The sequence below is a fragment of the Nyctereutes procyonoides genome, unplaced genomic scaffold (genome assembly GCF_905146905.1).
Source record: "Nyctereutes procyonoides isolate TBG_1078 unplaced genomic scaffold, NYPRO_anot_genome, whole genome shotgun sequence".
NCBI classification, from domain to species: domain Eukaryota; kingdom Metazoa; phylum Chordata; class Mammalia; order Carnivora; family Canidae; genus Nyctereutes; species Nyctereutes procyonoides.
In genome coordinates, this window is record NW_026575140.1 from 49,860,673 (window position 1) to 49,884,537 (window position 23,865).

At 37.1% G+C, this 23,865-nt stretch overlaps 1 protein-coding gene across 12 annotated transcripts in view; it reads right to left on the minus strand.

The window, feature by feature from the left end:
* NCOR1 (nuclear receptor corepressor 1) overlaps nucleotides 1-23,865 on the minus strand; it is a 151,565-nt gene that overhangs the window by 95,075 nt on the left and 32,625 nt on the right. For all 12 annotated transcript variants that reach the window (XM_055305361.1, XM_055305363.1, XM_055305360.1 and 9 more), the window contains exons 4-5: nucleotides 16,243-16,435; nucleotides 10,104-10,286 (exon numbers count right to left, since the gene is read on the minus strand). In XM_055305361.1, the coding sequence (XP_055161336.1) occupies nucleotides 10,104-10,286; nucleotides 16,243-16,435 (376 nt within the window). The remainder of the gene's footprint in view (nucleotides 1-10,103; nucleotides 10,287-16,242; nucleotides 16,436-23,865) is intronic.

Below are 23,865 nucleotides of genomic sequence, written 5' to 3' on the forward strand. Positions count from 1 at the left end.
ATAACAAAGAAACTATAGAAAAGGATTTTGCTTAAAAAAAAAAAAAAAACAATAGGTTAGAATTTTCCAGAACTGATTAAAGACTCTAACACAGGGGATCCCTGAGTGGCGCAGTGGTTTAGCACCTGCCTTTGGCCCAGGGCGCGATCCTGGAGACCAGGGATCGAATCCCACATCGGGCTCCTGGTGCATGGAGCCTGCTTCTCCCTCTGCCTGTGTCTCTGCCTCTTTCTCTCTCTCACTGTGTGCCTATCATAAATAAATAAAAATTAAAAAAAAAAAGACTCTAATACATTCAAGAAGCCCAATGAATCTTAAGCCAGACAGATTTAAAAACAAAAACCCATCCCTAATACATCATACTAAAAAAAAAACTGCACACAAAGATACTGAAGTTAGCCAAATAGAAAATTCAGACTATCCACAAAAGAATAAAAATTAGACTAAGGGTTGATGTCTTAACAGTAGAAGCCAGAAGACAGTGTGCTGAGACAAAAGAACCACATAACAAAATACCTTTCAATAAACAGGCACAAATACAAGACATTTAAGTCACAACCACCAAATACTGAATTCGCAAATGACTGGATCCCTGCTATAGGAAATTCCAAAGGACGTTCCTAAAGCAGAAACATGTACCCCCAAATGGAAGATCTGTGTTGCACTAAGGAATGATGAGCAAATACGAATGACAAATTTGTGGGTAAACCTAAATAATGTGTTTGGCAGCTAAAATAAAACAAGAACTAAAAATATGACAAAAGGAGCAGAAAAGTTTTGAGAGAAAAGAGAAATTGAGAAGTTCTGTGTCCTCATACTTCTCAAGAAGATGGTTAAGATACTAATTAGTTTTTGGCTTAAAGTTACATAGGCTGATAAATCTGAGAGGGAGCCACAATAAACAAAAACAATAAAATACAAAGTAGAAGAAAATGTAGTAAAACAAATAATCAATCCAAGGTAAGGACTGGAAAAAACAAACAATACCAAATTCAGCATAAAAAAGACAGGATAAACAGTATAAAATAGAAAAAAGTAATAGAAATATAGCCAATCATAATCAGGTTAAAGAACTAAATTATCTGCAGAAAGACAGGTTGTCAAATTGCATAAAAAACAAAACTCAGGGATCCCTGGTGGCTCAGTGGTTTAGCACGTGCCTTTGGCCCAGGGCGTGATCCTGGAGTCCTGGGATTGAGTCCCACATCGGGCTCCCGGCATGGAGCCTGCTTCTCCCTCCTCCTGTGTCTCTGCCTCTCTCTCTCTCTATTATAAATAAATAAATAAATCTTAAAAAAAAAAACTCAGCAATATACCTATATAAGAGATATACCTTAAATACCAAAGCACAGAAAGTAAAGAGAAAGGAGGGGCCCCGAGTGGCTTAGTTGGTCAAACATCTGACTCTTGATTTCAGCTCAGGTCTTGATCTCAAGGTTGTGAGTTCAAGCCCCTCACTGGGCTCCAAGCTGGGTGTGCAGTGCAGCCTACTTAAAAAAAAAAAAAAAAACCACCCAACATTTTGGTGTGCCTGGGTGATTCAGCCGGCTAAGTATCCGACTCTTGATTTCAGCTCAGGTCATGATCTCAGGGTTGTGAGATCAAGTCCACGTTGGACTCTGCACTGGTTGTGGAGCCTGCTTGGGATTCTCTTTCTCCCTCTGCCCCCTGCCTCAAAAAAAGGAAAAATGGAGGAAAGAAAGTTAAGGGAAGAAAAAAGATAAACTAACCAATAGCAACCAAAAGAATGCCAATCTAATTACATCAGTATCAGGCAGAACAGATTTTATGGTAAAAAGCATTACAAAAGATAGAATGTCATTACTTTATAATAAAAGTTTTCACTGGTCAGGAAAATAACAACTATAAACATGCATACAACTAAAACAAGAGCCTAAAAATACAGAGGATAAAAACTGACAACTGGAAGAAAATAATCTGCAAATCATCTATCTTGTAAGGGGTGAGTACTCAAAATATACAAAGAACTCACACAACCCAACAGCAAAAAACCTGATTACAAAAATGGGAAGAAAAAAAAATGGGAAGAGGATTTGAATAGACATTTTTCCACAGAAGACATCCAGATGGCCAGCAGGTACATGAAAAGATGCTCAATATCACCAATCATCAAGGAATTGCAAATCAAAATCGCGATGAGGTATTGCCTCACACCTGTCAGTATGGCTAGCATCAAAAAGACAGAGATAACAAGTGTTGGTGAGAATGTAGAAAAAAGAAAACCCTTGTGCACTGTTGATGGGAATGTAAGTTGATGCAGCTACTATGGAAAACACTATGGTGATTTATCAAAAAATTAAAAAATGAAAATATAGTTGTGTACACACAGAACATTATTCAGCCATTTAAAAAAAATGAAATCTTATCATTTGTAACAACACTGATAAACTCTGAAGCATTTCACTTATACTAAGTGAAATAAGTCAGAGAAAGGCAAATACTGTATAATCTCATTTATAGGTACGATCTAAAAGAAAACCAAGCTCACAGAACAGATTGGTGGTTGCCAGAGACTGGACAGGGGGTACAGGTGGGGGTAATTGGGTAAAGAGAATCATAAGGTAAAAACTTCCAATTATAAAATTAAAAAGCCACAGGGATATAATGCATAGTATGGCAACTATAGTCAATAATATTGTACTGCGTATACGAGAGTTGAGGAGAGTAGATTTTAAAAGGTCTCATCACAAGGAAACAAATTCTTTTAACTATGTATGGTGACAGATGTTAACTCCACTTAACATGTGTGGTGAGCATTTTGCAATAATACCAATATCAAATCATTACTTTGTGTACCTGAAAAAACATTATGTTGTATATTTTTATAATGCTGTATATTTGTCAATTTTATCTCAATTTTTTAAAAACTCAGAACTACTAGGGACAAATCCCAAATCATAGTGGTAATATGAAAAGTTACAAACAAAAATGAGATAAGACTAAATTTTAAGTACAGAATTTACATTCTTCTCAAGTATGACCAAAGTATTTTTATAAAAACTGATCATAAGGGGCACCTGGGCGGCTCCATGGTTGAGCATCTGCCTTTGGCTCAGGTCATGATCCCTGGGTCCTGGGCTTGAGTCCTACATCGGGCTCCCTACAGGGAGCCTACTTCTCCCTCTGCCTGTGTCTCTGCCTCTCTTTCTGTGTCTCTCATGAATAAATAAATCTTAAAAAAAAAATGCATAATCTAAGGCCACAAAGGGAAGTGGCCTTCTACCATCATATGAAGCCAAAATTCAAGTACCAAAAATTTCAAAAGACTGAGTACTAAAGACCACACTCTGGCCACAATAAAATTAGAAATCAAATAGCCAAAAGTAATCAAGAAAAAATTATATACCTAAAAACTTGAAAACACTTTTAATTAATATAGGGGTCAAAAAAGAAACCATAATGGATAATAATAAGTATTGCAAATTAAAACTTACTAAAACTAGTACATGGAGAGAAGAAAAAAAGGGGGAAAAAAGGCTGAAGAAATTAATGTTAAAAAGTTATAAAAAGAGGGCAGCCCGGGTGGCTCAGCGGTTTAGCACCACCTTCAGCCCAGGGCCTCATCCTGGAAACCCGGGATCCAGTACCACCTCGGCTCCCTACTTGGAGCCTGCTTCTCCCTCTGCCTGTGTCTCTGCCTCCCTCCCCGCCTCCCTCCCTTTCTCTCTCTCTCTGTCTCTATCTCTCATGAATAAATAAATAAAACCTTAAAAAAAAAGTTACAAAATAGCAGAATAAAACCAAAGAAAGGAAATGAGAAGCAGAAACTTATGATATAGAATATATAATTATATTCCAAAACATAGAGAAAAATTATATCCAAAAGAAATAGAACTTAGTTTTTTTTAAGTTGAATTTTAAAAATCTTCACATACACAAAATACCAGTCAGATCCAGCTGATTTTACCAAGTTCTACCAAACACTCAGAGAACAAACGATTATAATCTTCCTCAAACTATTAGACTTTAGAAATGTTATGACATTAGCATCATGTGTTACCAAACCAGACAAGAACAGCACAAAAAAAGAAAATTACAGGTTGATCACGCTCACAAGTAAAAACATACAAAAATCCCAAAGTAAATATTAACAAAGCAAGTCTAGCAATTTATAAAAAAAAATAGATAATATATCATTACTAAGGTTAAATCTAGAAATCCACAGGTTATTTAACACCAGAAAAAAAATTAGTGTCATTTATTATATTAATACATTAAAGGACAAAAATTATATGATCAGTAAATTTAGGCAGAAAAGCATTTGATAAAATTCAACATCTCTTTATGATTAAAACTCTTACTTATTAGCACACTAGAATGGAGGAGTTCTTTCCCAAACTGAGAAAGGATGTCTACAAAAACAGACACCATAATCAGTGATAAAAGGAGAAGTATTCCTTTAAAAGCAGAAAAGACCAAGAATAATAACTTTCAACCTTCTATTGCAGTCCTAATCAGAGAATAAAGTAAGGAAAAGTAACAAAAAGGTTTAAGGACTGAAAAAAAAAAGAAAAAAGAAAGAAAACTGGCTTAAAAAAAAACAAAACTATTGATATGATCATTACCTATAAAGAAAAGCCAAAACAATCTACAAATAAGAAATTAGCATTAAAAGGATAATTTAGAGACACTGCTGGTCTACATTAAAAAAAAAAATCAAAAGCAACAGAAAATGTAATTTTTAAAAAGATATTAACAAGAGTATCAAAAACAAAGTGGAGTTTAATTAAATGCAAGGCATATAGATTATTTATGAACAGAAAAAATTAAACATGATAGACTTCATAAATAAATGGACAGATATACCACATTCATGGATTGGAAGACTCAATGTCATCAGGATTTCATCCTTCCCAAACTGATGTCTATATTTTATGATTCCAATAAAAATTCCAGAAAGATGTTTTAGAGAATCAAAAAATTTGGTTCTAAAAGTTACATGAGAGGGTAAGAAAATTGTAAATAGCTAAAACATGCCTGTAGAAGTACGGCTTACCTTACTGGAAAAGAATTCTTATTATAAAGTGGTAGCATTTAGGAGAATACTATTGTATTTCTGCATGAATACCCCAAAAAGGGCAATAAATAAAAACACAAAACCCAGAAATCAATAGGTATATAGATGCAAATTTGAATTAGAGCTAAAACTGTAGAACAGTTGGAAAAGGATGAACTTTGCAATTAATTATCCATAGGGGGCACCTGGGTGGCTCAGTGGTTGAGTGACTGCCTTTGGCTCAAGTTGTAATCCCAGGATCCCGGGATTAAGTCCCACATCACCTGCTTCTCCCTCTGCCTATATCTCTGCCTCTGTGTCTCTCATGAATAAATAAATAATCTTTTAAAGAAATTATCCATAGGTTAAAAAAATGAATGTGTCCCCTACCTTGAGGCAGAGACACCAAAGAATCAATTTCTGGTGGATTAAGAATAATGTTAAGAAGGGCACCTGGGTGGCTCAGTGGTTGAGCGTCTGCCTTTGGCTCAGGTCATGATCCCCAGGACCTGGAATTGAGTTCCGCACTGGGCTCCCTGTGGGGAGCCTACTTCTTCCTCTGCCTATGTCTCTGCCTCTCTCTGTGTCTCTCATGAATAAATAAATAAAATCTTAAAAAAAAAAAAAAGAATAATGTAAGAAACAAAACTATGAATCTTTCATTTTCTTTTTTAAGATTTTATTGAGAGAGAGAGCACACAGGAGCAGGAAGAGGGGCTCCAGCTGAGCTCAGAGTCTGATGCAGGGCTCATTCTCAAAACCCTGAGATCGTGACCTGAACTGAAATCAAGAGTCAGATGCCATGAGCTCCTTGCTCAGTGGGGACTCTGCTTCTCCCTCTGCCCCTCATTCCACTTGTGCTAAGTAAATAAGTAAGATCTTTAAAAAAACAAAAAGTCAGATGCCCAGCTGACTGAGCTACCCAGGCACCCCAAAACTATGAAGCTTTTAAAAGGAAAATATAGTCAACTATTTTAATGATCCCAGGGTTGTCTCGTATAAGATCTAAACAAATTCCGTTGACCAAATAACAAATTTAGGCTCAAAGACCTAAATCTAAGAGTTAAAACAATAAAATTTACAGAAGAAAACAAAGGAATAGGGATGCCTGGGTGGCTCAGCGGTTGAGCATCTGCCTTCAGCTCAGGGCATGATCCCGGGATCAGGGATCAGATCCCATATCAGGCTCCTTACAGGGAGCCTGGCTTCTCCCTCTGCCTGTGTCTCTGCCTCTCTGTGTGTGTCATTAATCAATCAATCAATCTTTTAAAAAAAACAACATAGGAATAAATCTTTGTGGCCTTAGATTATGCAATAGTTTCTTGGATATGACACCAAAATCTCAAGTAATGAAAGAATATAAACCATGCTTCATCACTATTAAAAACTTTTGGCCCTGGTGTGATTCAGTCCTACATGGCTGTTCTCTATAACGGGAGTCTTTTCTCTCCGGCTGCCCTCTCTCCCACACAAGACTCCTACCCCACAGAAGATTCAGTGGACTAGGAAATGAGCCCCATGAGGCCCCAGAAATATCTTTTCAGCTGTGAGGCCAACAAAGGTCAAAGAGTATCAGTGTAAAGTGGATAATGATGAAAATGAGCACCAGTTACCTTTAAGAATGGTCAGTCTGGGGACTGATGCCAAAGATAAATTGCATACTGTTAAAGCAGAGGCAATGAATTATAAAGGCAGTCCAACTTAAGTTAACATTGGCAATTTTGAAAACATCTGTATAGCAATGGTTTCCCTTGGGGGCTTTGAAATAACACCACCTGTGATCTAAATGTGGTTCAGGCCCTGTACATGTGGACAGCACCTAGCAGCTGTGGTGGAGGATGAAAAGTCAGAAGGTAAAGGTGTGAAACTCCACAGCATATCTGGAAAGTGATCGTCCCCTGTGACAACAAGTTTCCACATTAAAAAAAGTGAAACTAGGGGGATCCCTGGGTGGCTCAGCGGTTTGGCGCCTGTCTTTGGCCCAGGGTGCGATTCTGGGGTCCTGGGATCAAGTTCCGCATCGGGCTCCCGGCATGGAGCCTGCTTCTCCTTCTGCCTGTGTCTCTCTCTGCCTCTCTGCCTCTCTGCCTCTCTCTCTCTCTCTCTGTGTGTGTGTGTCTATCATAAATAAATAAATCTTTAAAAAAAAAAAAAAAGTGAAACTGGCTGATGAGGATGAGGAAGCTGAGAAAAAAGCTCCAGTAAAGAAACTGATCCTCGATACTCCAGCCAAAAAGGCACACACACACACACACACACACTCACACATCAAACCAGAATGGAAAAGACTCAAAACCATTAATTCCAAGATCAAAAGGTCACAAATCGTTATTTTAAAAAGAAGAAGAAGAAGAAGAAGAAGAAGAAGAAGAAGAAGAAGAAGAAGAAGAAGAAGAAGAAGGAAAAAAGTCCTAAAACAAAACTTATCTATTTCTGTAGAAGACATTAAAGCAAAAATGCAAGCAAGTCTAGAAAAAGCACGCTGAACGGTCCTGGTAAATTAAGCCCAAAGATGGGGAGAGGAAAAAGAGAGACAAATATAGTCCATACTGAAAATCAACAATCTAGACGAAAGTCTTCTATTTTAATTTCAATCCCTGTTCCTGGTTTGCCACCCACCCACACCCCCCTTCCAGGCTGGAAGCAATCTCTCTTCTGATTTCCCAAAGCACTTTCATCTGACTGCTGTGATCCAGTGAACCTTATACTTTGCTCTGTTATTTGTGCATATGACTCACCTCTTTGATCATGTTTTAATTACCTTTGTATCACCCTGGTTGCTCAATAAATACTTACATGAATCAAGAGGGGAAAAAACCTTTTGTACACCAATGGGTACTATCAGGAAAGTAAAAAGACAACTCACAGAATGAGAGAAAATATCTGCAAATCACATGGCTGAGTGTCCAGAATACATAAAGAACTCTTACAATTCAGCCTTAAAAAGACATATAATCCAGCTAAAAAATGAGGCCAGAATCTGGATATTTCTGTAAAGAAAAGATACAAAAGGCCAACAAGCACATGAAAAGACATTCACCTTTAACCATTAGGGAAATTAAAATCAAAATCACAATGAGATTCTGCTTCACATTTACTAGTATGGCTATCAAAAAAAAAAAAAAGTTGACAAAGAAATACAGAAAGTGGAACCCTTCCTCATACACTGCTGGTGGAGTGTAAAATGGTGCAGTCACTATGGTCAACATTATCACAGTTTTGCCGGGACACCTGCACCCCAATGTTTATAGCAGCAATGTCCACAGTAGCCAAACTGTGGAAGGAGCCTCGGTGTCCATCGAAAGATGAATGGATAAAGAAGATGTGGTCTATGTATACAATGGAATATTACTCAGCCATTAGAAACGACAAATACCCACCATTTGCCTCGACGTGGAGGGACCTGGAGGGTATTATGCTGAGTGAAATAAGTCAATCGGAAAAGGACAAAAACATATATGGTCTCATTCATTTGGGGAATATAAAAATTAGTGAAAGGGAATAAAGGGAAAGGAGAGAAAATGAGTGAAAATATCAGTGAGGGTAACAAAGCCTGAGAGACACCTAACTCTGGGAAATGAACAAGGGTTAGTGGAAGGGGAGGTGGGTAGATGGTTGGGGTGACTGGGTGATGGGCATTGAGGGGGGCCCTTGGTGGGATGAGCACTGGGTGTTATGCTATATGTGGGTAAATTAAACTCCAAAAAAAAACAAAACCACATTATGTAACACACACACAAAAAACATTATCACAGTTTCTCAAAAATTTAAACACAGATTTACCATACAACCCAGCAATTTCACTCCTAGGTATATATCCAAGAGAACTGAAAAAAATATGGCCACATAAAAAGACTAGTACATGAATATCATAGCAGCATTTCTCATAACAAACAAAAACAGCCAAAAAGTGAACACAACCCAAATGCCTATCACCTGATGATTGAACAATACACAGAATATCCATGAAGCAGAATTTTATTCAGCCATAAAAGGGAGTGAAGTGCTGATGTAAGATGGGTGAATCTTAAAAATGTGCTAAATGAAAGAAGCAAGACACAAAAAGTCACATATTATATGATTCTATTTACCTGAAACGTCCAGATAAAAATCTACACAGATACAGAACAGACTAGTGGCTGCCAGGGACCAGGGAGAGAGGGAATAGAGAGTAATTGCTAACAGATTTATGGTTTCTTTTTGAAGTGATAAAAATGTTCTGGAATTACATAGTGGTGATAGTTGCACAACTTTATGAATATATTAAAAGCCATGAAAATTGTATACTTTCAAAGGATGAATATTATTGTATGTGAATTTTTAATTTGAATACATATATATATATTTTTAAATCCTCCCTCCTCTCATCCCCAAAAAGCAAAATTACAAGCCACAAATTAGGAGATATCTGCCTTACACATAACTGACAAGAGATTTTAGGAAATACTAAAATTAAGAAAATGGCAAAATAACAAACCACAGTAGGAACACCAATGACCCATAAATAAACGAAAATAAACTCTCATTCCTAAAAAACAAAATGCAAATTAAAACCTCAGTGAGAGCTATTTCACATCCAGTTGAAAAAAAAATTATCAGGTGAAGATGAGCATATGCACAAACCAGAACTTTTACATGTTGCCAGTGGGAATGTAAAATGGTACTGCCATTTTAGCAAATATGGTATCATCTAACACCCTCAAAGATGTGCATACTCTCAAGTCAAGCAATGCCATTCCTGTGCATGTACCCTAGAAAATCTGTTTGCACTTGAACCAAAAAACAGCACCCTTGTATGAAACAGCAACAAACAATAAACAACCCATCCAGTAAGATCAAAAATAGAATGGACAAACAAATTTTGCTATCTATATAATTAGACAATACAGCAGGGGAAATGAGTGGATGCAGCTAAGGAAACTAAGAGCCAAAAAAAAAAAAAAAAAAAAAAAACAAGTAAAAGAATATACAATGCATGATTCTATTTACATAAAGTTGAAAAACAAGGGAAATTTGACATTATCTTCTTTAGAAAAACATACATTCTTAGAATATCAATAAAATACCAGTAAAATCAGACACTTACTTGTTTCTTTTTCAGTTTAAGGATCTGCTGTTCTACTTTTGCAATTTCTCGATCTACACGATCCATACTCTGTATTAACTCTTCCTTTGAAAGTTTTGAAGGTGAAGCATTTTGATCATCTCCACATGGTTGCCCAGAGATTGGAGAGGATGGAGCCTCATGTTTGCCTCCAAATGCTGGATCCTTTAGAGGAGAAAATCAATAATTTATTCCTCACTAATAGCCAGTATATGTCAAGATTCTAACTGAAATAGTCCATTTTAAAACATAGCAGAGATATATATGCTATGTCTCTGATATCCAATAGTAGCAATTCTCATACATGCACACAACGCGACATGCCCCACTGATGTTTATACCACTTTCATAGTGTAGATATATCATTCACTATTTTGAATATCCTAAAAGCTATATAGAATGAGGTGGCTAAGCGCCAAACAGCTTTAGTGTGACACCAGTGAGACTATAAGGAATATCTGGGGAAATAAAAATGCAACCATGACAAAGGAAGATATCAATTTCTTTTTTTTTTTCCCCTTTATCCTGGTTTATTTTTTTTATATAAATTAATTTTTATTGGTGTTCAATTTACCAACATACAGAATAACACCCAGTGCTCATCCCGTCAAGTGTCCCCCTCAGTGCCCGTCACCCATTCACCCCCACCCCCCGCCCTCCTCCCCCTCCACCACCCCTAGTTCATTTCCCAGAGTTAGAAGTCTTTATGTTTTGTCTCCCTTTCTGATATTTCTCACACATTTCTTCTCCCTTCCCTTATATTCCCTTTCACTATTATTCATATTCCCCAAGTGAATGAGAACATACACTGTTTGTCCTTCTCCGGTTACTGTGGCCAAAGATATCAATTTCTTAACCAGTTCCTTACAATGGTTCTTCCAAAGGTCTGAACTGGTTGGCTGGGAAAATTATGAACTCCATGTAAAATCTGCATGCCCACCCAACTTAACAGCCATGATATGGCCAAGAGTTCCTAAAAAAAAGTTTTCAGGCTTTCCAAGGGCCAATAATCAGATACAGTAATGACCTAGGAACTTCTGTCGCTACTATCACCTAGGCCTATCCCTTTAAGGGCAACTAAGCCTGCCACACTATAGCATATATAAGATCTCGTAAGCCAAATAGGTCATCCATTCCACCTCCAAATTCCTAGAGAATTACAGCAGAATGAAACCACCCCCCACCCAAAATCTACCACCCTATCAAAACACACACACACAGTCTATTAATTTCCAGTCTAAGGTGAAGATATAAGCAATACTGTAAAGCAGATGAATTTTTGATTAAGGTACTAGTTTTCTTCAGGCTATGAGAAGCTTAGAGTGAGCATAGTTCAGAGGACCACTGGGCCCTAAATATATTAAATAACAACTAAGTAACTGAGAAATCAGTAGTTCTAGCCAAGAATGCACATAACTATACCTGGATACTTGTTCCAAAATACCTTGAAACAGAGGTTTCAGCTAAAAAGTGTATTCCTGAAAAATCTTGTATTCTGTAACAGTATATGCTAAATATAAGACTTCTAGGGAAAAGAGGATTATGGCTATTACTTAAAACCTGTACAACTGTGTAAGTAGAGCATTAACAAAAACAGTAACAATTCTAATAGAGTAATTCTAATAGTTGAAGCTTCAGTATCATTTACAATCAGCCTACAGTCAATCTTTGCTAGCTTTACGCCCAGTTGTCCATGCTTCTGTTAAGATGCAAATCCTTGAAATCATTTGCTTCCAGTAGAAAACAGTATTTTTCATCAAAATAAAAAAATCCAGTTAATCAAAATTTAAAAATCCAAAAATCCAAGGATACAACATCTTTATCAACTTTAAAAAAAAAAAAAAACAGGAGATAATATCTTTACAATTTCTTTTTGACACTTGAATCTCCACTAGTTAGCTTAATCAGTGAAAAGCAGAGCAGTTCTTGAATGCACTAATTTCCAAATCTTCTTAAGATCTTCAGACATCATGAAGGCTACTTCTTTTGATTATGAGAGAGCTTGATCCTGAGAGCTTTAAAATATTAATATGCAGGAAAAAAAATCACTTATGAACCACCACCAAGACTTCCATGTCACATGAATACATTCTCCTACTATATGCATATGAGTTCATTTGTGTTATAGAACATCTGTAATAGCCAAACAGATTATATTTCAATTCTGCAGATTTTGAAAATGCTCCTCAGGTGATCTGATGCATGCCCTAAGAACTATTACAAAGCAATATTTTCTACTGATCTCCATTCTAGTTAATTTATCAAAAAACCAATTCCTTGAATGACAAGCACTAGATAGAGAGGTGAACAAAACAGATATGATGCTCACCCTCGTGGAGTTTATAATCTTGTGTTGGAACACAAGCTATATTAGAAAAGAGATTTCTACCTCATATATCACAATAAAAGCCAAATAACAGCAAACACTGGGCAGCCCCGGTGGCTCAGCGGTTTAGCGCCGCCTGCAGCCCAGGGCGTGATCCTGGAGACCAGGGATCGAGTCCCACATCAGGCTCCCTGCATGGAGCCTGTTTCTCCCTCTGCCTGTGTCTCTGCCTCTCTCTGTCTCTATGAATAAATAAGAAAATTAAAAAAAAAAAAGCAAATACTTACATAAGATTTATTAGCAAATCACAAGGTGCCTCCAACAAACAAAAAAGGTTATTTATGTATCTTAGGCTCAGAAAAGCCAATAGCAAAAGATATTAAAAAAAAAAAAAAAAAAGGGAATCCCTGGGTGGCTCAGCGGTTTAGCATGTGCCTTCCGCCCAGGGCATGATCCTGGAGTCCCAGCATGGAGTCCCATGTCAGGCTCCCTGCATGGAGCCTGCTTCTCCCTCTGCCTGTGCCTCTGCCCCTCTCTCTGTGCCTTTCATGAATAAATAAATAAAATCTTAAAAAAAAAAAAACCTGACGGATTAAAATAAAGACAATTTTCTATTTATCAAGATAGTAATAACAAATTTAAAAGGCAAATGAAAAAAATCATTTCCAAAATGTGAACTCTACAATTCAAAATAAAATAAAAAAATGGGGATCTCTGGGTGGCTCAGCAGTTTAGCACCAGCATTCAGCCCAGGGCATGATCCTAGAAGCCTGGGATGGAGCCCCACATCAGGCTCCCTGCATGGAGCCTGCTTCTCCCTCTGCCTATGTCTCTGCCTCTCTCTCTGTGTTTGTCTCTCATGAATAAATAAAATCTTTTAAAAAATAAAATAAAATCAAAAACATACAAACAGAAAAATGAACAGATCTTTTTTCTCTACTATCAAATGGATGTACTATGGATGTACTTTGATCCAACATGTCACATTTTAATGAATGAGACTTTAAGATCCCTTTCTGCTAAAATATTCTACAGCTATAAATACCATTTATACAATTTATTCAGCCTTGGAAGAAGACTTTTATTCACTGTATTTTTTTTTAATGCTGTAAAACATTTCTTATAAACCCACAGGTTATAATGCATATATTTCACACAGTGAGGCAGGCCTCAAAAATCCCAGAAGTTGAGCTCATTTCTAGTGGATCACAAAAAAGCTTTTCCCCCACCTAATCTATTATTTTGCAAATTTTCAAATTTACCTAAAAGTTAAAAGAATAGCATAGTGAATAAGCATTTATCCTTTATCCTTCACTGGTTAACATTTTGCTATTTTTGCATTCTCTCTATATGCACACACCTACTTTTTTTTTTTAAATAAACTGCAGACATATTCACTATCTTTTACTTTTTTAAGTAGACTCCTCGTCCAACACGAAGCTTTAACTCCCAAACCTGAGATCAAGACCTGAACTAAGGTCAAGAGTCCAACACTTAACCAACTGTGCAACCCAAGCACCCCTATATTCACTCTATTTTATTTACTTATTGAGGGGGGGGTGGAAGGGTAGAGGGAAGGGAGAGAATCTTAAGCAGGCTCCACACTCAGTGTAGAGCCCGACTCAGGGCTTGATCTCATGACCCTGAGATCATGACATGAGCCAAAATCAGGAGTTGAATGCTCAACTGACTGAGCCCTCAGGTGCCCCTATATTCACTATTTTTTTTTAAGACTTTATTTATTTATTCACAAGACACAGAGAGAAGGCAGAGACATAGGCAGAGGGAGAAGCAGGCTCCTTGCAGGGAGCCCGGATCCTGGGGCCCCCGGGATCCTGCCTTGAGCCTATCTTTTAAATCACTTTTCATTGCATAAAAACTCGAAGAAAACATGTGAGTACTTACTTATCTGATCTCATGCTGGAAAAGCCATCAGCCACAAAGGTAAATAAACATTATGGGAAAAAGATTTGCTATCGAAAAGGGGGGAAAGGCAAGGATAGTAAAAGTGTTAACCCTGTACTGTTAAAACAGTATCAAGGAAATACTTTATTATTTCTAAAACAAGTATTTATTCAGTACCTACTAAGTGCCAGATACTTCCTAATCTGCATATTTAATGATAAGCAAAATACACAGTTTAAAAAAAGATAAACTAAGCAACTATAAAATAAAGGCATAATCCACAAACATGCATTTCACAAAAGGCAAGTAACAATAAACACAAGAAGAGGTATGATCTTAATAGAACCTTCTCATAAATTCACAATACACATTGTTTAAAATGTCACAAAAAATAGTTACATATAAAGTAGTTCTTTCCAACATAATAGAGCTACAGGTCAAACTCTGGAGAGAAACCAAATGTCCATTCAATTGATGAATGGAAAAAGATATGGCATGGAATGCCTGGGTAGCTCAGTAGGGTTAAGTGTCTGCCTTGGGCTCAGGTCATGATCCTGGGGTCCTGGAATCAAGCCCTGTATCAGGCTCCTTACTCAGCGGGAAGTCTGCTCCTCCCTCTCCCTTTGACCTTTCCCCCTGCTCTACTCTGGCTGGCGCTCTCTTTCTCTCTCTCTCAAATGAGTACGTTAGAAAATCTTTTAAAAAAAAAAAATGAAGAAGATGCGGCATGTATATATAATGGAATATTACTCAGCCATCAAAAAACGAAATCTTGCCATTTGCTTTGGTGTGGATAGAGCTAGAAGTTATTACGCTAAGTGAAATAAGTCAGTCAGAGAAAGACAAATACCACAGGTCTGTACTCTTATGTGGAATTTAAGAGAGGAAACAGATGAAAGTATGGGAAGCGGAAAAAGAAAAAAGCAGAGCAGGAAATAAGCCATAAGGGATAATTAAGGATAGAAACAAACTGAGGGCTGATGGAGCAAGGTGGGTGGGGGATGGGTAGATGGGTAATGGGGATTAAGAAGCGTACTTGTGATGAGCACCTGTTGTTGTATATAAGTAACAAATCAGGGAATTCTATTCCAGAAACCAATATTGTACTACATATTAACTAAAATGTAAATTAAAAAAAAAAAACAAAAAAACTTCAGGCAATGTTTTTCCTCTGTATTTTCAAGTTTTCCAAAGAAACAATTTTTAAAATTTTTAAATTCGAAAAACATTTAAGTATTTTTTATTTTTAAAATTTTCTCTAGGGATCCCTGGGTGGCGCAGCGGTTTGGCGCCTGCCTTTGGCACAGGGCGCGATCCTGGAGACCCGGGATCGAGTCCCACGTCAGGCTCCTGGTGCATGGAGCCTGCTTCTCCCTCTGCCTGTGTCTCTGCCTCTCTCTCTCTCTCTCTCTCTCTCTCTCTCTCTCTCTCTGACTATCATAAATAAATAAATAAATAATTTAAAATAAATAAATAAATAAAATTTTCTCTATAAAAATTAAAAGCACAATAATTGCAACTAAATTTAAAGGGATTATTTTAAATTTAATTTAAATTTAACAAAACTGTAGTTGTCTTGAAAACCACTGACCACATTTTTACAGCCCAGCGAGCCAGTACAAAATGCTTGAGAGTTATTCAATAGCAATTTTTCTCTATAGCAGGCCTCATATTGTTTTCATTTACCAAAAAGTCAAAAGTACTGACTTTAAAAATCTGGAGCACTAAGTTTGTGGTTTTCAGTTTTGTTTAACAAAATTTTTACTTTCCCATAGCACTAACTTTTAGAGCCTGGCATAATCAGACTTTCTATTAGGTGCTGTGCCTGAATGTGGCTGAATAAACATTACAGACCGACAACTCCACAGGAGTAAGAGATCAAATATTTACCTTCTTAGCATCTGCAGAAGACCTCAACCCTTCTGGCAGCGTGTGTACTACAGGTAAGACTGCAGCACTAACACGCTGGAAATGGGGATCAGAAACCTGCTCCAGACGTGGTCTCTTGGATTCCAGGGAATCATGATCCACGGGGGAAGGCCCTGGGTGAAACTGTTCATATCCAGTTCTCCTTTCTTGAGGCCTAACACATAAAAAGAAAAGAAACACTTGAAAATTGCAAGATGATGTACAACTTCCTGCTAACATGCCTGGGTGGACTTCGAAATATTTGAGAAAAATCATGCTTATTTTTAAAGTGAATCCCTGCCTCGCTTCCCTACCCTGAAGAAAAATATATACAAAGTGCTATTAAACTTCTCTAATTCTAACAGAAAGAAGTTTCTTCAGGGGAGATGGGAGCGGTGGTAGTAAAGTCAAAGACACAACAAAAGATTTCAATTTGCAGAGAATTTAAAGTTGCTGAGAAATATCCCTAAAATACTATTTCTAAATCTGTGCCATTATAATTGAATTTTGTATGTTTGTATGATCTAAACCAGAAAAGTCATCATTTTGTACCAATATTAAAAACAAGCAGGAAAAACAAATCTCCCAGCAACTGTAAATGGAAACATAAATGACTTGAATTGTGAGGTATTAAGACTTAAAGACGAGTCTCGAGTGGAAATGTAACACTGCTTTGAAATTCTGACCCCTAAAATATGTATTCTGTCTGGTTTTTGCAAGTATGCAAGTGTCTTGAAAGTCAGGAATCTATCTTTGATTCCTTCACATGATGTACTGGACAGAGTACTGCATGTGGGTGTTCATTAATTTCACTTTCCCTTTCCTACCAAAGTATTTACAGAAGCAACATTTTACTTTGTGGCCAGACATTAAACAAACGTTTCACAAAACATTTCTCAATGAAAAGGATAACTACTGGGTTTTTAATTTTTTTTTTTTTTAAGTTTTGTTTTTTGAGAGAGAGGCGAGGGGAGGAGGGCCGGGGAGGGTGTGTAGAGAGAGGGAGAGACAGAATCCCAAGCAGGTTCCACACCCAGCATGAAACCTGAGGTAGGACTCAATCCCACAACCCCAAGACCATGACCAGAGCCAGAATCAAGAGTCGGCTGCCCAACTGACTGAGCTACCCAGGGTCTCCTTTTTAAAAGAAATGATGAAATAAACCCTCAGGCTTATAAAATTATTATATTTCATATATATTGTATAATACATATTTAATATGTGACATATATATATAATTATATTTTACATACATATTTATTATATATTATTATATTTCAAAAATCTGGAGTGCCTGGGTGGCTAAGTCAGTTAAGCATCTGTCTTCAAAGCTCAGATCATGATCCCAGGGTTCTAGTATCAAGCCCTGCATCAGGCTTCCTGCTCAGGGAGGAGTCTGCTTTTCCTTCTCCCTCTGCCTCTCCTCACTGCTTGTGCTCTCTCTTTCTCTCTCTCAAATAAATAAATAAAATCTAAAAAAAAAAAAAAAAAATCTGAAATCTCATTCAAGACATAAATCCCATTATCTTACAAGTCACAATGATGTCACAAAAAATAGTAGAGTAGAAACCCTTAGGAAAAAGATAAGGATGGCTGCTTTTGCCACTTGCATTCAATATAGTATTCAGAGTTCTTGTCAGAACATTTGGCAAGAAAAAAGAAATAAAAGGCCTTCAAATAAAAATCTGAAAGGAAGATATAAAGTATTTCTATTGAGATGACATGATCTCCTATGTAGAAAAATCTAAAAAATCCACCATAAAAACCTAGAGCTCATAAATGAATAAAGCAAAACTGGAGGATACAAATTCAACACACAAAAAAATCAGTTATCTATATATCAGCAATGAACAATCTGAAAATGAAATAAACATTTCATTTATAACAGCATCCAAAAGAATAAAAGTTAGGAATAAATTTGAAGAAGGAGGTCCAAAACTTACACACTGAAAACCACAAAACATTGCTGAAGAGATTAAGGAAAACTTAAATAAATACTAAGATATCTCATGCTTATGTACTAAAAGCCTTAGTACCATTAAGATGACAATACTACTCAAGCTATCTACAGATTCAATGTAATCTCTATCAAAATCCCAGTGGCGTTTTTTTGAGAAATACAAAAACCCACTATAAAGTTCATATGGAAATTCAAAGGACCCCAAATAGCCAAAACAATCTGGGAAGAGAAATACAAAGTTAGAAGAACTCATACCTCCCATTTCAAAACTTACTACAAAGCTACAGTAACCAAGAGTGTAGTACTGACATATGGACAGACATACAGACCAAAGGAATAGAACTGAAAGCCCAGAAATATACCCTCACATCTATCATTAGTTGACTTTTAACAAGTGTGCCAAGACTATTCAATGGGAGGAAAGAACCATCTCTTCAACATATGGTGCTGGGGAAACTAGATATACTCATGCGAAAGAAAGAGGCTGGACCACCTGTAAAAATTAACTCAAAACAGATTTTAGATTTCAAAGGTTAAGACCCAAAACTAAAAAATCCTCAAAAAAAACTTAGGGAGAAATCTTCCTGACCTTGGATCTCACAACGAATTCTTGTATATCATACCAAAAGCCCAGGCAGCAACACCAACACCACCACCAAAATAAAACAGATAAATTGGACTTCATCAACATTTCAAACTTTTTTTTTAACATTTCAAACTTTTATACACAGAGAGTGACAAGAGTGACAAGAAAATCTACAAGAAATGGGAGAAGCTATTTGCAAATCATGTATTTGATAAGATTTTTTTTAAGATTTTATTTATTTGAGAGAGAGAGAGCACATGAATGGGGCGAGGAGCAGAGGGAGAGGGCAAGGCAGACTCCCTGCTGAGAGAGGAGTCCAATGTGGGGCTCAATACCAGGGACCCTGGGATTATGACCTGAGCTGATGCAAGATGCTCAACCGACTGAAGCATCCAGGTCCTGCTCATAAGCTTTTAATATCCAGAATACACGGAACTCCTTCCCACAATGAACAAAAAAAGATACCCCCCTCAAAAAAAAAGAAAGAAAGAAAAATGGACAAAGGATTTAATAGACGTTTACCCAAAGATCTACAAATGGCCAACAAACATATGAAAAGATGTTCAACATCATTCATCATTATGGGAACACAAATCAAAACCACAATGAGGTACCATTTAATACCCAATAGAGTGTAGAGTGGCCTTACTTGTTTAAAAAGGCAGGGTATTGGGCGGGGGGGGGGGGGGGGGCATGGAGAATAACAATTGTTTACAAAGATATGGAAAAATTGGAACCTCATGTACTACCACTAGGAATGTAAAGCTATACAGCCACTCTGGAAAAATTTTGCAGTTCTTCAAAAAGCTAAACATAGAATTACCATATGACACAGCAAATCCACCTGGATATATAAGGCATATATCCTAAAGTACTGAAAACAGGAACTCTGATACAAAGGTATTAAAAATGGACTCAAACAGACACTTGTACACCAAAGTTCAAAGCAACATTATTCACAACAGCCAAAATGAAACAACTCTTGTCAACTAGATAAACAAAATGTGGTATATACATCCAGTGGACAATTATTTTGCCACAAAAAGGAGTAAAGTTCTGACACATGCTACAATATGGATATACCTTAAAAACATTATGCTAAGGGCAGCCCGGGTGGCTCAGTGGTTTAGCACCGCCTTCGGCCCAGAGTGTGATCCTGGAGACCCGGGATCAAGTCCCACGTGGGGCTCCCTACATGGAGCCTGCTTCTCCCTCTGCCTGTGTCTCTGCCTCTCTCTGTGTGTTTCTCTCATAAATAAAATCTTAAAAAAAAAAAATTATGCTAAGTGAAATAAGCCAGACACAAAAGGACAATTACTGTAAGACTCCATTTATAGGAAATAATTAGAATAGGCAAATTCATTGAAAATGAAAGTGGATTAGAGGTTACCAGGGACTGGGAGAAGTGGGGGAGGGAAAATTATTGCCTAACGGGAACAGAGTTTTCTCTGGGGTAATGAAAAGTCACGGAAATAGTGGCTTGGTTGCACAACATAAATGCACTTAATGCCACTGAACTGGTGCATTCAAAAATGGTTAAAATGGTAACTTCATGTTACATGTATTTTAACGCAATAAAAAAATTAACACCACAGGGATCCCTGGGTGGCGCAGTGGTTTGGCGCCTGCCTTTGGCCCAGGGCGCGATCCTGGAGACCCAGGATCGAATCCCACATCGGGCTCCCGGTGCGTGGAGCCTGCTTCTCTCTCTGCCTGTGTCTCTGCCTCTCTCTCTCTGTGTGACTATCATAAATAATAATAATAAAAAAAATTTATAGAAAAAAAAAATTAACACCACAAATTAATTCTTAGAAACATTATTAATAAAGATTAGCCTAGAAAATAAAGAGATCTGAAATGCTAATACCAAATTTTATATTCGAAGGTTAATACTACTTGAAAGGATGATTTATACTTTTTCACCAGTTAGTCTTTTCCATTCACTCAACTCACTGGACTCTGACTTAATCCCCCATCGTTTCATCGTATTACAAGAGGTCACTCACCAAAGTCAGCAATGACCTCCTAATACTGAAAGCAAAGGAATATTTTTAGACATATCCTGACCTGTCTGCTACTTTTTATCCTTTACTTACTCCTTCCTTCCTGAAACTCTTCTACCTCTTGGTTTCCAGGACACTGTCTTCCCTGCTTGTCATAGTCTGAATTCTGCTGGGGCATACACAATGGTTCTCCTCAGAGGATCCGAGCACAGATCATTTTAAAGATTATCAGTTTCCAGAGATCCTGAGATTCCTTACATTGTCTTTACTTACACAGACCTACTAGGTAATGAACCTGCACCTCTCCCCCTCTGCTTCTTCCACAGCCAGCCTTCTCTCATTGTGCACACACAAAAAGCTTACAGCTCACCCTCCTTGGACCTTACACTGGACACTGTCCCTCAAGTGTCAATCCCTCCAGGGCTGCAAAGAAACAAACCCTTTTGCAAGCTAACAGTTCCCAAATGTTTGCCTTCAATAAAACTGAAGAACTTAAGTTGCTAAATAACATCTTCATCTTAGATAAATAAGTGATTTAGGATATATGCCTCATAAGAAATTATTTTTGTGAATAAGATTTCTTGGTACCTTCAACAGGTTAACAAATAGAATACATGCCGCTTTCATTCTGTCAATAAGTAATAATTTGAAAACAGCCCTGTCTATCTCATTAAAGCATGGATGCATTTCCATGAAATTTTACTTGTATTTGATAAATGTTTCTCATTTTCTTAAATGATTGCTTTTTTTGATCAACCTTGTAATGACAACCATATTTCAATAAAGAAGTTTTTTAAACAGATCTTTTAGAAACAGATACTTTTACATATTTTTGTGGTTAAATAGAAGACAGGTTGACCAATAAATAAATAATCAAACAAATCACATTACGATAAAATTTGTGGAAAAAGAATGAACATATGAATTCCAAGGAAAAAAGGAATAAAAAAAAGAAGTTCTGTTAAAGTCAAGTTTGTTCATGCATAGTATCATTTTAAGTGGATGACGGTACCAAACCACTATGGTATTTCAATTCCATCATGTAATTTTTAAAATATATTGCTGCAGTTTTGCTTTCAGATGTCAATACTTTCAATATGACAAATTATATTCATCTTTTACGACATATGAAAAATTTTAGATGTCAACTTAAAAACGTACAATACAGCTTTTCAAAATTCTTTTGAGAAATATCCAAGTAACAAGTTTGAAGACCACTATTTCAAAATCATTTTCCTTTCTCTCTCTCCTTCAGAGACTTCCACCTCATGGTACTTTTAGATGTCAGGGACCCTCTGGGCTCATCTTAAACTCTGGCCCTTCTCATTTTCCACCCTCTCTGGATCACATGTACCCACCTGGATCCTCCCCTGAGGAATGTTAGATACACCTCCACCTGGATGTTTCACAGATACCTCAAACTTAACTCATACCAAACTCAAGTTGTCTTAACCTTATTGCTCTTCCCTTGATCTTTATCCCAGTGTCATGGCAATGGAACCAAGCTAGAAACCTAAGAATTATCCAGGTCTCCTCTCTCGCCTTTGCCAACTGCTAGGACTTGGTGGCCTCATCTAACAGACTCCAGCCGGTTTCATCTCAAACCTCTTTTCACCGCCCTACCTTATGCCCACATGCTCTCTTTCAGGTCTCTCACATGTTCCCTCTGCTTCTAGTCTAACCACCTCAAATTCATTCCCCACAAAACAGCCAGAGCTCATCTATCAGAAACAAGCATCCAACATGAGGCCAAAGGCCCAGAACCTCAATACAGCACTGATAATCAGGACCACGGCTGGCCTGCAAGAAAACCGTGTGTGCAACTACTCTGGTACACAGGGCTGGACAAACTACCCAAGCTGGATTTCAGTACTCAGTTGTCCCCTCAACCTACAAAACTTAACTTCAAGTATTACATTGTACCTCTAGTGACTCTGCCTACAAGATTTACCAAAGCCAGAAAGAAGAGCACACCCAGTGCCAAAGGAGAACATAAGGTGGCCAGGATACAGGACAATTAGACAAACACTGAATACAGAAAGCTCTCTTTCCATCAAGAAATCAGGCTAGGGCACCTGGGTGGTTCTGTCAGTTAAGTGCAGGTCACGGTCTCAGGGTCCTGGGATCAAGCCCTCTGTGGGGCTCCCCGCTCAGGGGGGAATCTGCTTCTCCCTCTCCCTCTGTACCCCCCTAACTTGTGCTTTCTAATAAAGAAATAAAAACTTAAAAAAAAAAAAAAAAGAAAGAAATCAAGCTATTTCCCATTTCAGCTTGCCCATCCTTTTTAGAAGAATACAACTACTCATGGATAAATAAGTAAATATATAATTGAACATTTAAAATTTCAAAAACAAATGCAATTTTATATTGGAGTCCTGGAGGAGTTAAGCATGAAATCTGCATTTTAAATGAACACTTCTGCCTTTTAAAAACTAACACCAGTGGAAGGGTACAGCCACTTTGGAAACAGTGTAGTCATTTCTCAAATGGCAAACAGAGAACCATCATATGATAAAGCAATTCTACTCCGAGGCATATTCCCAAGAGAAAGGAAAATCCACAGTCACATAAAAGTGAGTGCATGAATGTTCCTAGCAGCATTATTCATAACAGTCAAAAAGTGAAAACTCAAATATCAACTGATGAATCGATAAATGAGGTATAAAAAAATAAACATCAGATTTTCATACTAAAAAAATATCTCTGTAGACTTTTAAACTTAAAAGTTCTTATATTTTACTGACTTCTATGACCTCCTAATATTATCTTTAAATATCTTTAAATGAATTAAAGTTATTAAATGGGGTTTTTACTGTAATATACCTATACCATATTATTTTAATTTTGAAGAAAAGAAAACCCTCATGTAGGGAGAATATGTCATAACATTCATAGCTATTCAAAAACAGTGGTCCACAAAAATCATTAGGAATTACATCAACTGATTTTATTTATGCCTAGCTATGGAAGGCTATTCTCTGAAACAAAATTTATTTCACCTAAATTTTCAAACATACAAGCAGCTTCTTTTGTTGCTCAAGGGAAAAACCAATTAT